This window comes from Chaetura pelagica, unplaced genomic scaffold, assembly GCF_000747805.2.
Source record: "Chaetura pelagica isolate M959 unplaced genomic scaffold, ChaPel_1.0 scaffold101, whole genome shotgun sequence".
In the NCBI taxonomy this organism is placed as follows: Eukaryota; Metazoa; Chordata; class Aves; order Apodiformes; family Apodidae; genus Chaetura; species Chaetura pelagica.
The window spans coordinates 5,938,470-5,953,986 of NW_009952564.1; the positions used below are offsets into that span (position 1 = coordinate 5,938,470).

A 15,517-nucleotide genomic window follows, 5' to 3' on the forward strand; every position below is an offset into this window, starting at 1 on the left:
CTAAGGTTTTAATTTCTGATGAAGTGGTCTGCTGTTCATCTTGATAACTCCCTCTTTCATGCAAAACCCAAGATAAGGCCCCACAAGCTTTTATGAAAAGCCCTTTCTCAAGCAGAATCCTGCTCTTTCTTTCTGGCATGACTCATGAAATCTCATCTAAGCATCATCTCTGAAGGTCCTGCCAGAATGGCCAGGGGATGACACGACCCTTCTGGGAAGCTTGATGGGAAACCTCAATCTTGTAGTCTAACATTAGCAGATGCTTCCCAGCACTGGAAATGTGTTATCCTTTCCTAGCAAATGCCTTTTTAAAGCTATGGGTACCATTACATTTCAGTACACTGCTACTAACTTAGAAACATTTTCTTATAAAATGTGGAGGATGAGATATACTGGTGAAAGCTTTAGCTAATACTGTGCAAAACAGGGGAAAAGCACCGTTTGTGCCATAGCAGCAAAAGAGAGCAAGCAAAGAAAGCATTTCATTTTGGACATAATGACTATGTGAAGTCTTTAGTTGTTTTGAAAATTGCTGGCTAGCTTTCATGTATTTTTTTTCATTGGTGCACAGTTGTTGGGTCAATGTATTTTACAGTTGTTTGGTTCGGTTTTTTGCATTTTCTGTACTCTGCTTTTTCAGCAGCAATGCCCAACAACCTACACTGATGGACCATCATGGATTAGAAACGTCATTAAAGAGGGGGAGAGGACCAGAGGGCTCTGTGATTGGAAAGGTAGAGAATGTGAGGGTTCTGATTCTCTTCAATTTGTCCCCAGACATACACTCATTTTCTCTGAAACATGTACATTTACTGTAAGTTAGTTTTTCTAATTAGAAAAACTTCTGCTATCTTTTGGAGTCCTTTACTGATATCACAGGACTGAGAAGTCAGAGATGTGTACCCAGAGGAACACAGTGCTAGATCACTCCCTGTGATTCTACTCATTCCCAAAAGGAATGCCCAGCTGCCTTGTCTGAAAGATTTTGTAAGCATGGAGTGGTCACCAAGAAACTTTTCTCACAGTCAGCAAAAAGAGAGGATTTAAGGGTTGTAGCCCTTACCTATCCATTCATTTTGACTTGTAGTCTTGGAAGAGGCCGTTCAAAAGCAAGGTCGCTATCTACAAGTTGAAGAAAGGACTATTCACCAATGGGACGAGTAAAAGATGTAATTAGAGTCATCATCTGGTTGAATGTGGCACCAAAATGTATGTCTGCAGGACTTAATAGCAAATGAAACATTTGTAGAAAGGGCCATCTTGAATTCCACTGGTGCTGGTACTGGGAGCAGCAGTGGAACTGGGGAAGGTGATGGAGCAGCCCCGGTGCTGGGGCAGGATGGGTCAGAGCAGGGAGGTGGCAGTGCTGAGCATACTTAAAGCTGTCAGGGGAGAAGGAGCAGGGATGAAAAACCTGTTCTGGAGTTTATTCTTCAGCTGGGAGGCATTGCTGAGGGGAGGGGAGTGTGCATGCCTTGCCATGCTGCTTTAACACCCCAGCTAAAACTGGGGCAGCGTTACCTCAGGCACAGTGTGTGGGCATCTGTGTGCAGCCACAAGAGAGCAGGACAAGGAAGCAGCAGAGAGAGAAACCCTTTCCCCTCTCCCCCCCATGAGGAAGAGACAGTGCTGCAAGCAGTCAAGAGGCACAAGAGCTAAGGATGGGGAGATAAAGGAAGCAGGGAGCCACTGAAAAAGCCCAGTGGCGATCCCACTGCCACCTGAAACCCCTGTCCTCTGCCAGGCTGCTTCACTAGTCTGTGCCACCCACTCATCTGCCCCTCCATGAGGTGCCGTGGCCAAAGCTGCCTCCCAGCAACAGAGTCATTAGTACATTTTTCAAAGAAGTTCAAAACCAAAACACAGCAAGAAAGTGGCAGTTTCTGTGCCAAGCGAACCTGAAAGGTTAGTTTACTCTTTAATGAAATTCTTGCTTCAAAGTCTCCATCTCTTTTTCACTGGGGAGCAACGCTTTCTTTAAGCAGTGTTTAGAGGACACCAGTCTGCAAGGGTAATCATCCTCGCCTCTGGCAGGAAGAGCTTCCACACCCGCATTTCTGAAAAGGCTCTCTTTGTGAATAATTGAATTTGTCTCTGGAGTTCAAGATTTCTTTTTCTGTGGGACTGACTGCAGCTCTGCTTCTTCCGTAGATGCAGCTTGTTGTAATTGAGGTAGAATTATTGGATTGCAGTGGAGGGTTTTGCGAACATGACGCATAATAGGGGTGATTGCCATGGAAAGAATCATTTGTAGGGCTCAAAATGCCTCCTCCAGTGTTGAACTGATCTGCAGAAAATAACTAGAGGACCCCCCCACTGCCACTCCCACCCAAAAGAAAAAAAATTCAAGTCACAGGAGACAGCAGAGGTGTTCTCGAGCAGTGAGCACAGCCTTGCTCTTAGTGCACAGCCAGGGCACACTCCCCAGGGGATGTTCAGAGCCTGTCCATTCCCTCCAGGGACCTACAAGGACCAGTCAGATCAACCGGTTGACCAGCCCAAAAGAAAATGTTGCAATTCACAAATCCCCTGACAATGTGTGTCTCTTGCCTGGGCAGAGCCTCTTTTCCTTTAAAGCCTCCCAGCCTTGCAGTGGTTTCTGTGTCTCTCCAGAAGGGCATGTGTAGCATGGTGGAAAAGCCTGTGCATCTTGACTCAGAGTAAAACATCCCTGCAGCTGCCCCACCAAGGAGAAGCTCCCTCCAGCTACCAGTGATGTCCACTGCTCCTGGGCATCTGTCAGTATCTCCTCTCATCCCCACCATCCATAACCTGGTGTGTAATGTCCCACCACCACACCTACCAAGCTGCCTGTGAGTAACTCTTCAGGAAAGGGGTGGAAAGAACCTTTCATAAGGGTTTGCATTGCTGTGAGCAGGACCTTGTGGCCTACTCCAGGGAAGAGGTGGGTCCCTGCCAGTAGCCTGAGATAAGTGGTATGTCTCAGAAGTATGGTTTTTCATGTCATACGCATAGACAGACCTTAGCTGTTCATGCCCATCAATGTCAGCAACAGGGTGAATTACTATTTCAGACTTTGGGCTTAAGATAGGAATTGGGGCAAAACACAGCTCTGAAGTGAATGAAAGTCTGTCAAGCTGGGAGGTTTCTTTCTTGTCAGTCTTTCATCACTAAGCTCAGCAGCAATGCTGGGTGGCTGCATTCAGCCAACACGATGCAGGAGTATATTTTTAGGATGTTATTTTTTTTTGGAGGGGAAGCAAATTCTAAGGCAAGATATAGCAATCTGGTAACTCAAAGAGTCTGCTCAGGGATTTCTGTGGCTATTGAATATAACCCACAGCACTTGGGCTGTCTTGTTGAATTGTGATGTATGTTTCAGATCAACAAAAAGGCTATTTGATATTTTCTTTTTTTTCCCCATGCTACACGAAATACGTTCTGTTGTGGTACAAATCTCACATGAACTGATCAGCAGGAGAAGCTAAGGTCACTTCATTCATTAATGAAAACCTAAATTCTAAACCGAAGTCTGATTTTCCTGGTCTTTAGTCTCTGAAGATAATTTCTAGTTATTTGTGGTTTCTGCTCTGAACTGGAAACCAGAATATATGCCTTTTTAATATTTTTTACTGCCTTCTGAGCCTGTCTATTACAATAGCTCGAATATTCTGTTCATCCTCAACTTCAGGACTTCTTGATCCTCTGAAAGAGGTCTTTCTTTTTCAGACTTCTGAGTGAAAAGCAGAGATTTCATCCCCAGAGAGAATTCCCTCAGCAGTAACCCAGGCATCCGGTGCATTTAGCCTAACTGCTTTTAATGCATTTCTTCAGGTAGGGGAGCAATTCAAACAGAAAGGGAACCATGCAGCAGCACTTCTCCTCCAAGACACATCTGGAGGCCTGACCATAGCCTGGCCAGCACGATCAACTCTTTCAGCTGGAGACACTAGCTTGCTTAGAAGTGCTACCAAAAGATTGCACGGGTCACAAATTAGATGTAGTTTGCATGTGGTAGTGCATAGAATAGGGAAGCAAGTAGTGAGCTCTTTCTTGTTTACTTTGAACTCTGTGCCCTGCTTGCTGGAGCTATGGGGAGATTCACAATCAGCAGAAGTAAAGGATCTGGAAGGAAATGGAAAACATTTGATAAGAAAGTTTCAGGTGGTGGCTGGCAGTTTCTATAGGCATTGACTGAGCAGCAGAGATTGGTGGTATAAAAGAAAAGGACCAACAAAGACCCTAGGCCCCCTAGAAATGCTTTAAGAAAGAAATATCAGGACTTGTATAGCCCAAGGATGAACCAGCAACCCAATGGATGACACTGATCTTGAAGAGAAGTGCCTGTTTAAGCAACTGTGTCAACCAGGCATCTCGTTTTCTCTGCCATGGTGTATGGAGTGTAATAGGCTCTTCCCAGAGACAAAGGGTGGGTTGTCCTCGGGCCCCCAGGGAGGGAGCCATTGGAGTTCCCAGACCCCTGCTCAGCTGTAGGTATCTCATCCCATTCCTAAATAAACACTCCTCTCATCCCTAGAAGAGCCAGCAGATAATATACATCCATATCTGTACATGAGGTATCCTGCCCTGCTCTTTTGAAGTGTGATAAGCAAGAACTCAGTTCTGTTTCTTTCTGAGAAGCTGCCAGCAGCAGGTCCAATTTGCATAAGACCTGTCGGCAATGAGATGCTTTGCTGACAAGTGTATGCCCAGTTTATGGAAATGCAGTATGCTTCAAGGACAATTCAGAAGGATTTACAGGTGACCTGCAATGAAGACAGGTCACAGGACAGGCAGGATCCACATGTCAACACCAAAGCTAGCACCAATTGATGTTGCCACGTGTGATGGTGTAGCTCTTCAGCCAGTATAAAATAATTAATAGTCTCCTTCTAAGGAAGAATGAAAAAAAAAACATTCATTCTGGAAAACTCTCAGTTCACTCTTTTAATTTAGGGGGTTTGTTATTTTGCAGTTTAATTAAAAGATAGGGAGTGTAGAGTGTGGAAATAGCGTATTTGAGCTATTTTGGAGTAACACGTGAAGAAAATGAAGCAGGAGAGGGGGGAAAGTCAGCTTTTTTGTACACTTTGTACCACATGTTCAACTTTAAACACCTTTTTCAAGAGAGTTTAACCCAATCAGCTTACTCTGAGCTTATCTAAAAAAAAACAAAGGGAGGAAAAAAATAAAAGAATACTCTTGAACATGGGCTTACAGTATAGGTGGTGTTTTCAACAAAAAGGTTTCACAAGATGTACTAATTGTATCACTCTGGCAGGAAACTGAGGCTTTCACATTTAATGAAGCGTTTCTTTGATGTCACGCTAAAATGCTGAGTGTGACTGTGCTGCACATCTGCCTGTCTGCACAGGGCAGACCGGTTCGACTTCCTTTTCTGAGACACTGCTGCAAGCAGGCCAAGAGAGCTACATCTTCACCAAAGCTTCATCAAACAAAGATGGAAAAAGGTTGGCTCTTCTCCCTCCTCTGCTTGTTCTTGGTGCCCAGCGTTACAGGTAAGTGTGTCAGCAGGACACCTTAAGTTCTTTATGAGGGAGGGGGCGAGAGGCAGGGTGACATGTGCAGGCTTATTGTGTCTGACTAGGGCGAGCTGTAGATACTGGTGACAATTTTCTGTTTCCTCTCAACTTTTTAATAACCCTAGTTGTAATGTGCAGCTCTTAAGGAGTAAATGGCTTCTGCTGACTAGTAGGTTATTCAAATCGTCTAGTCTGCTTTCACCAGGATAATCATAGAATCACTGAGATGAGCTCACCCTGTATTTAAGGTAACATGCTTGTCTCCGATGAGCAAAGAGGAAAACTGCTTTCAAAAAGCAAATTAAAAATACCTCTCTCTCTCTCTCACACGCACACAAACACACATACCTGTGTATGCAGAGAGAGGAAGAGTTGAAAAACTGAAAGGCAAGGATAAATTGTACAGTTGGAACCCCTTAAGTAGATTCTTCCCTTCCTCTTCCCCACCCTGCCTTTTGTGCTGTGTTAAAGGCTTGAGAAACAAGTTTGTCACTGGAAGTAAACTTTCAGAAAGCTTGAGTAAAGAGAATTGCATCCCTGACAGAGGGGTTTTAAACCAAAAACAATCTGAGAAAAAAAACAAGAAAAAGCCTGATCCACACAACCCCATCTACCCACCTCCCCAGTAGGCTGATCATGCTGAATGCAGGAGTACTTATTACCAGCTAGGAAGAAGAATTTTGTAGGATACGCCTTTTTCCAGTTAAGAAAGGAAAAGGTTCATGTATTTGACTGGCATAGTAAGATGCAACTCAAAATCTGGCATAGGCTGTTCCTATTTTCTATATCACTGAGGCAAACTGGATTTTAAAATAAAGGAAAATGTTTTATCGAGACATAGAATCATCAAGGTTGGAAAAGACCTTCAAGATCATCCACCCTGCAACCCCCAACCACTAAACCATCTCCCAAAACATCATGTCTACCTGGTTTTTTAACACCTCCAGGGATGACGCCTCCATTGGCTTCCTGGGCAGCCTGTTCCCATGCCTCACCACTCTGTAAAGAAAATTTTCCTAATAACCAATATGAACCTCCCCTGGCACAACTTGATCCTATTTCCTCTTGTCCTATCACTAGTCACTAGGGAGAAGAGGCCAATACCCACCTCACAATTACCCTTTCAGGTAGTTGTAGAGGGCAATGAGGTCTCCCCTCAGCCTCCTCTTCTCCAGGCTGAATAGCCCCAGCTCCCTCAGCCTCTCCTCACAAGACCTGTTCTCCAGACCCCTCTTCAGCCTAGTTACCCTTCTCTCCAGCACCTTCATGTCCTTCTTATACAGCAGTGCCCTAAATTGCATACAGGGCTCAAGGTGTGGCCTCACCAAGGCTGAGTATAGGGGCAGTATCACCTCCTTGGTCATGATGGTCCCATAGTATTCATAGAAAATACAAGTTCTCAAATGTGAAGAACTGGAAGCCTCAAGACACGCATGTGCCTGAAAGCAATAGTATTTAGGGAAATATAGGACAGTTGTGGATTTTTTCCCTGAGTCTGTACCTAAGAACATCTGCATTTCTGGGGTCCATCACATCCTTTTGAAAAAAAAGGGCCTTTTTGTGTTTGGCTCAGTGGGTGTGATTGATTACTTGTCATGCTACAACTCCCCCATCCATAAATTCTTCATCTCCTTGAGTTTGTCAGTACCCTGCATACAGGGGTTTGGGGATTGCAAGCCTCTTGCTCATAGGAGGGAGAAAGGGATATAAATCAATGTTACTACAGCAGCAGCAAAACCAAACGGTACAGGCTCGTGTTGAAAACCCCTTCATTTCGCTGGTCCATTACTCCTTTATATGGCACACTAAGGACTGCCAACATGCTTTATGAAATTAATTGAGGAAGAAACCATATATACTGGGGCAGCTCACTCTGACACTGAAATGGACACTTTTTCAGGTGCATGCAGGAGCTGTTTAATGGTGTGGAGGTAAAAGAGCAGCTTTCTCTGTTGAAGCAGTGAAGGGAATGGCAACATGCAGGGGGAACTGTGCAGGGCAGAATTAGCCAGCAGTGATAATTCACTTGTTCTTGCAAAAAGAGAACTGAGGAATAACTGGGCCCAGTTTCTGCTTTATTTGATCACTTGAAAGATTTTCATTTTCATGGAGGCCTTCAGAGGTCCCATTTCTTTCCCATGAGCACAAGGGCAGCTCCCCACCCTCTTCCAGACAAGAGCACTTTTGCTCTCCCAGTTCTCTCACCTCAGTCTGTGCTGATGGAGATCTGCTGCAAAGTTCCTTCCTGGAAAACCTATTGGTACTCTTGTAGGGTCTTCATTGTTGTCCATGGCTAATGCACCAAACCGTGTCAAAGATGGCTTCGGAGAAATCTTTGTTTAAGCATAACTCTCTCTGAAAATGGTCCCATTTATTTTTAAGGCCTGCATGAAGATGTCACTACGCAAAGAGAAGAGGTCCATGCTTTGCCAGGTGCTGACGTGACCCTGGTGTGCACCTTCCCAAAACCACACACCACCTACATAATACAAACACAGTGGTCCAAGATCGATGACAACCAGCTGACCAGAATAGCTGTTTATCACCCCGTTTTTGGCACCCATTACTTCAGCTTTCCTGAGGCTTCTTACAACTTTTCGGTGTCCTTCAGCACGAGGAAGTGCTGTGGCTGGAATGTTACAGAGGCTTTGTGTTCCTCCAATCCAAGCACCATGTCTGAATGCAGTCAGTGGGCTCTGCAGCTGAAAAATGTTACCATTTCCCTCAGCGGGCAATACGAGTGCAGTTTTGCTACTTACCCATATGGGACAAAGGCTGCAAAAATTCAACTTATTGTCAAACAAGACGGTAAGTGATTACAAATGAGATGTTGATTTTCTGTAACGAGCAGTGGGGGGAAGTATCAGGATAGAGGAATATCTTTTGTTCAGTGATGGTGACTTGTGTGGCATTTGCAATGGTGCTACTATCTACACAGTTTCCTATTTACCAGGCACTCTTTCATTCTTCTTATCTAGCTCACGATTAGGAAACTTTATTTGTTTGGAAGAGTATGAAATTACAAAGCGAAAAAAGGTGGTAAGATGGGCAGTTTCCACATTTTTGTTTAGGAGAAGTGTGCTGCAGAAAAGACTGGACAAGGTGGGACCAAGAATGCTGGATCTCCAAACCGTGCTGTGATGCTGCTGTGGGCACGCAGCACTGGGCACCACAAAGAGAAAACACCTTTGCTTGGGACTGAGAGCTGGCATCTGCAGGGCATGCTGGGTGTTAGCTCATTGGAAAGATGTGTGTTCCCACTGTTAAAAACAAACTGGAGCAAAGCAGGGAGTCATTTAGGATCACAGGAACAGAGACTTAGCTGTTTCTGTCAGCTGAAAGGAAGTTGAAAAGCAGCATGTCTGCTCTTGGTAGGCAAGCCTCAGGGGAGAGTGTGAACTCCAGGGAGGATGTTTGAATTATTCTGGCAAAAGAACAAATGGGTTTAAATATGATGTAAATGGATTTTACTACAAATTTTTAAACTGTGGCAGCCATCATTGCAGCAACTTTAGGAACAGCTGTTTAATGCCAGCAGTGAGGGCAAAAGTCCAAACTCCTGTGAAGATGGAGCTGGAAAGGGACGTTGGGCAAGCTTGTTGTGCACATGGGGGACTTGATTTGATAACCCCACAAACATCTTCATGATCCAGGTGTCTGTTAACAAGCCAAGAAGGATTAAAGTAAATGCCACAAATCTAGCACAGTTTCAGCTCAGAGCTGGAAAGCCAACATGCTTGCTCTGCTTGTGCCCAGGGTTGCAGATGCAGCACATGTCTAAGAGTCAGGAGCAGGGTCATGGGCACAGGTGATGTTAGAGGTAGCAGAGGGCAGCAGCGTTCCCACCTCCTCTTTGGCCTGTGTTGTGAGGCCAGGCAGGTGGCAGGAGGGAAGTTGTTCCCCGTGCTGGATGACCTTGGTCCTGCAGCAGGAGGGTGTCCTGTGCAATCCTCACACATGGCAACATTTAAGCCCAGCTGGTGCCTTGCTGCCTGATGGCCCCTGCATGGTGGTGGCTCCAAGCGCTTTGGTGCTGTTATCCCAGAGGCACAACTCAGGGACAACCCAGCAGCCCTTCCCTGCCCTGGTGAACTTACAAAAGTGAAATTAGAGCCAGGATCTCTGTGCAACCGATACAAGATGGATGTGTTTGAACAGTACATGTTGGATAACTGCCAAGGATGAAGCTGCCACTTTACCTGCTGCACAGGGGTGTGCTACAGTAGGCTTCCCTTTGGGAATTTTCCTGCTTTTCACAGGGCAGAGGGGCTGGATCAAGTGGAGAGTAGTGAGGTACATACAGAGCCGGTAACCATGTGAAACCCTCCGTGCTTCTGTTCTTCGTGCAGTTTTTCTCTGTCTCCTCCTTAATAGAGTAACAGTGCTAATCAGACATTGCTCCTTTTGCTGATGCCCTTGCATGATACTTCTGTGTTCAATGTCATTATTGTTGTATACAAGTTAAACGTGGGCAGCTCTTGCTCATTTCAGCATCACTGTGGGATTTTTTCAGCAACTGCATGATGTGTCAAGCTGTGCTACTGATAACTGCTTGCTAGAGAGAACAAAAAAAATTCTGTTTGCAACATTCGTCTTCTAGATTGGTATTTTAAGGTAACCAGATCTTTTGCAATGAACCACTTTAGCAAAAAGAAGGTGAAAGACCTTAATCCAGCCTATGAGTAGGATGGAGAAGGGTACTAGTCATTAATGGAGTACAGCTCCTAACTACATCAAGGTGAAGTGAATCCAGATGGATTCAACTTGTAGGTACTGCAAAAATCCCAGAGCAGCAGGCCTACATAGGGCTGGCAAACACAAACATCCTTAGTCAACAGGCTATTGACAGAGATGGGGACCAAAGATAAGGGGAAAATAAGCTGCTGGGACACATGACTGTGAAGCTGCTTGCATATTGAGCTCCTGGGGTGGCTACTCATCTTCATCCTTCTCGTGCCCTCTGTGACACTTTTGCATGGTAGCTTGTCCCAGCAAAGTTTCCTATGTAGTTTACTTCCTGAGCAGGCTATAGATTTGCTTCTTTTGGCCTTTTTTTGTCCTTTCCACACTCTCCAGAGAGCTTGTGCACTCTGTGATAGCTGGCTTCTCAGCTGCTTTTTCTGAGGGACAGTGGAGGTGAGATGTTTCTGCTGCTGGGTCTTCTGGGCATTACCCTGGGCATTACCCTTCTTTGTGTCCCTGTGGCACAGGCTGCATGGTGATACTGTCACTTTGTGCTTGGGTGCCAGACATAAAGGAAGTTACAGTCACCAGAAAGTCCCCACTGCCAAATAATGTAACAGTCTGAGACAGCTAGATATCCTACCTCACCTCGAGATGAAAAATAAATAAAACATGCAGCAATTCTGTCCTACCATGCAAGCCAGACCTAGCCAGGGGAGCAAAGTTCAGGAGTTTCCCCATGGTGTGGGCTCATGCCTGCCCCCAAGGAAGTCAGAAGGCAGGCTGCAGCAGGAAGACACTCACCAAGGAACTCTGTAGCATCTCCTGGCCATCACTGCTGTTCTTCCTGTTTAAATGCACACGTGGACACAATGCTGATGTTTGGACCACAGCTGGGCTCTGTTCAGTGCATTATTCTGCCTTTCCACAGCTGGACTGGAACCCTGGACTGGACATGGATAAGGGAGGAGATGCTGAAAAGCTTTTTTAAATGCATGACAAAGGAAAGTCTGACAGGTTGCCTGCTTCTGGTAGTGGGCAGATTGGAGAATAACAAAAGGAGCACTTAACCTGAAAACCAGAATTAATGTTAACCTGCCCTACTTGCTGAACACATTGTTTAGAGAAAAGAAGGTCTGCAGATGCCCTCAGGGAAAAGGAAATGCAGGTGCAGAAAATTGATGTGAAGGTTTATTGCTGCAGAAAAAAAAATAAATAAATTGAGAAATTGAAGCTTCCAATTATTCTCAGCTCCAAAAGGAGGCATCTTGATGCTGCAGTTAAGCAAAGGTTTTTATTAACTGCCCAATAACTCAGGTAAAACCGTGAATGAAAGTCATGAAACTGCATCTGGAATCAGATGCAGGGCTTTCACTTGACAAATCTGTTTATGGGTAATTCTGGAAAATTACACTTCTCTTCCAATCAAAAAAGTGCCAGTTCCTTGAACAGAAGAAAGACTAGTCATCATTGGTTTTTAAAGCATAATAAACACAATGTTTCTGATTTTCCTTCTTGGGCTTTTTTTGGTTACTGTTATTGCAATGGCAAAAGAGGAGCAGCACTACATGAAGGAAGTACAGCTAAACCAGACTTTAGAAATTCCATGCATTGAGGACACCGCTTCAGAAAATTTGTCCAATTATCCTTTGAAATGGCTAGTGGTAAGTATTTTTCCTCTCAGGTATAAATTTCAGGGGGAACCACAGGGTATTTTTGCAGATTGAAATAGAAATGGTAGACTTTACTGCTCTCACAGAATCTGCTAAACAAAAGGTATCAGCTGTGTTGGACTGTAATAATAAAGGGGAAAAGTACTAACATGGTTTTACAACACAGACTCCACAATCAATAGCTGTTAAAGAAATAAAGAGAGAAAATTCCATCTTAATTGCTTTTAATTTTTTCAAGAGTACACACAGAGCAGATTCATGGAAAACAGCAAAGAACTTAGCAAATATAACAGAATTTAAATATTCCTTGCACTGGATTTTTCAGGGATTTTTACTGTAGTGAAACTTCAGTATCTCTAAAAAATTCATGGCTACCGCACAGGGTATTGAGATATCAGATCTTTAAAATAGAAGGCAGAAAAATTTTTTAAATTTTTTTTTTAAAAAGGAGGCTGACTGTAATACTTTTGTTTCTGTTAACCTCAGTGTCACAGATTCTCTCCGAAGATGTGTGAACCCAGTTAGGTAGCTAACCACACAGAAACTATTTTTAAGCAATTTGCTGTGAGATACAAAGCTCATTATAGTTCTGTACTGCATGTCACTTTCTGGAGAAATATTTGTATGCATGCTTCAATGTAACCTTTTAGCATTCATTTCAGTATGTAAAGTATTAGCCAGCAGTGGCTTTGAGCTTTGCCTGTTGATTTTCACCTGTTGTCACTGAGGAACTGTAATGGTTGTGGGTTTTCTTAAAGGTAATTTTCAAATATTTTAGGTTTTTCAGTCTTTCGTCCCAGCTCATTATCTATTTAGATCTCCCCTTTGTAGTACATTTCTAATATTAAAATTCTTAAAATGTTTGTAAGGAACGTCCTTGTGCCTACTAATTTTTAGTGGTGTTAGTTCACTCTAAAAGAAGCAGAAGAAGAAAAAGAAAATGAAGGTCAACACAATACTGTATGTGGGTCACCATACATCATTCATAGCACAGCTTGCAAATATGTACCAGGGCACAGATGGCCAGGATGTGCCAAGCTGCACCTATATCTAAGTGTGGCCGGCACACAGGCACTAAGAGGAGATTACTTTTAACTGTTATTGTTGTGTTCTTACTATTTAAAATCTAAAAAAACAATTATTTTCTTGGAATTTCAGTCCTATTTAATGGCATGGCATTTTCAGCATAACTTAAAGATTGCTGCAGTGGGAAAGCAGCTCTGTTGCCCTCTCTGAAGGCCACAGAGACCAGGAGTCACAAGTCACAGCTATTTACTCCATAGTTTATTGGTAAGATGATGACCACCATTGGTGTTGAAGTTCTGGGAGAGAAAATATTTGAGCAAAAATAGATGTTGCAAATGTCCACTTGTTACTATGCAATGCTAGGGGTGCAAAGGAGTATTTTCATAGTGAGAGTAGAGCTGGTCTACAAATAATTTTATTTTATTGGGGGAGGGGGCGGGTCTGGTCTTCACCCAATGTGTGAGTTGCTCTTTTCACAGGAGGAAAATGGCAGGACAGAGGAACTTGTGACCAAGGAGCCCTCCTGTCCTGCAGTATACAGGAATGGCAGTGTGCTGTATGGGCAAAGAGTCCACCTGGGTTTGAAAAACACTCTAGTGATTTTCCCCACCAAAATCACTGATGATGGCAGGGTGTTTTCCTGCCATGTGGTGTACCACTCAGAGAGAGTCCAGAAGAGCAGAACCACCGTGAGAGTATTTGGTAAGGGACTTAAGCCAAATGCCTGCTTAATTGCACTTGGAAAAGTAACATGCCTGTCTGGTTATGAAGGTAATAGCTTTTGAAATACACTGGAGGTTTTTATATATACATATTTACTTTTTTTTTTTCTTTTTTCCAGCTAGAATGAGTTAAAATATTAGTAAATAACCCCCATAGCTCTTAGGAAGAATTTGAAACCATTGCTTCAATTTTTGGCACCAAAAATAGATCCGTTGTGCATATATCAACACCACTGGCATGCACATTGCCCCTATCTCACCCAAATACATACGCTCATCTTGGCACTTTACGGTTTGCAGGTAAGCAGCTTGGTCATCAAGATCTTTGTGCCCCAAATGACCATAACAAAATGACCACGCTGCCTGTGGTTAGGAAAAACATCAAAAATTTGCTTAGCAGCTAAAGTAGTTTGGAAGCACTGTCATTGCAAAATTGCATCTTCAAAGGCCTGTGGTGTTCAACTGTGGCCAAAGGCTCTGGTTCTGAAAAATGAGGTCCTGCCTGGAGGTCTCTAACTGGTCAGGCGTGGTAGGGCCCATGTGCCGCAAACGTGTGTGCAGGCATTTCATGCTGGAAGCCTTCCCCATCCTTTGTTGCTTACTCTGTTCCCTTTCTAATGGCTTAGGAACTACTCTGCAATCTCTGAGCTACAGCTGAATCAGAAAAACGCTGCTCACTGAAAACTGGGCTGGGTTTTCTGCTTCTAGAGCAGTGGGTCTGGGAAATGTACCTCCAATGCTCCTAAAAGGAATCGGTGTTAAACATTGGGTCTGTCAACAGTCCCTTTACTGCAGCTCCTTGCCCAAGGAAGCCTGCAGCTCATGGACAGCATGGGCACACAAAGCTGATATTTTGAATGCAAAGAAAGGCTCAGTAGGGAGCAGAAAAAAAACCAACAAAACAAAACAGGGAAAACCTGTCTCTAGGGGCTGCTGGTCCCTGATGCAAGAGAAATAAAAATAGAAGTTAACAACCTGAAATTTCCTCTTATGTTTGCACGATTCAGATATTAATCTTTTAAAAATCAATATTTGTCAAATAGTTACAGTGTTACCTAGGTAATAGTTCTAGTATGCTAACTTACTTGAACTCTCCCTCCACTCCATCCCTGCTGGTGATCTCGCCTTGGTCTGTCTATCTGTCAGCCTAAGGGGTTATTTATTTGGCTTATTCTCTGAATTACTCTCTCACATGTGGTTGACACGGCAGAATATTGGTGCAAGAGAGGAGAGAGGCAAACAAGAGGAATCAACCATGACCCTTGGTGGTGAACAGTCTGTGATGCTCCCAGTGAGTGGTAGCTGGCTTTGGACTGGGGTGCTGTGTCGTCAGCCTTTCTCACGTGTCCCGAGGGCAGGGTTAAGTGGAAGGGCTCCCTGAGAGCTGGTTTTTGGTGGGTGTTGAGGAAGGTCTATCAGACCTCAGGCCAACAGTATCCAGATCTTGGAGGAAGTGCATTTTTGTGTCCTTAGCCCTTTCATGCCCAGTATTTTGCAGGTAAAATAACTGTTTCACATGCTATGTCACCTTTCCTGTTACCGTTTTCTGAAGTTATGCTGCTTATGATTGCATCATACTGGCTCTTCTCCATTTAGCTTTTTTGTGCTGCAGCAGGAGGGAAAACCAAGAGCCAATGTCCCAGAGCCACCCCTGCACCACTTCACACACCCATGCACTGGCAGGGCAGGAGCTGGCACAGGTAGAGACAATAGCCAGAACAATCCAACAATATCCACTTGGCATTTGGGGACAGCCACTTCAGATGACAGTACCTGTTTTGTTCCTTATGCTAAAGCTGACCAGGGAATGAAGCAATGAACATTTATGTCCTAGCAGGTAGACCCAATCTCAAATGGCCATTGCAGGATCTAAAGCATGGTTATAAGACTATACAATGTCAACAGTACT

The 15,517-nt window shown here is 44.0% G+C and overlaps 1 protein-coding gene across 1 annotated transcript in view; it reads left to right on the forward strand.

The window, feature by feature from the left end:
* Positions 1-5,293: 5,293 nt before the first annotated feature.
* The window catches only part of CD96 (CD96 molecule), a 28,429-nt gene continuing 18,205 nt past the window's right edge, over positions 5,294-15,517 (forward strand). Inside the window, exons 1-4 of the mRNA XM_009993405.1 lie at positions 5,294-5,480; positions 7,887-8,312; positions 11,742-11,851; positions 13,366-13,588. Coding sequence (XP_009991707.1) covers positions 5,294-5,480; positions 7,887-8,312; positions 11,742-11,851; positions 13,366-13,588 — 946 coding nt within the window. The remainder of the gene's footprint in view (positions 5,481-7,886; positions 8,313-11,741; positions 11,852-13,365; positions 13,589-15,517) is intronic.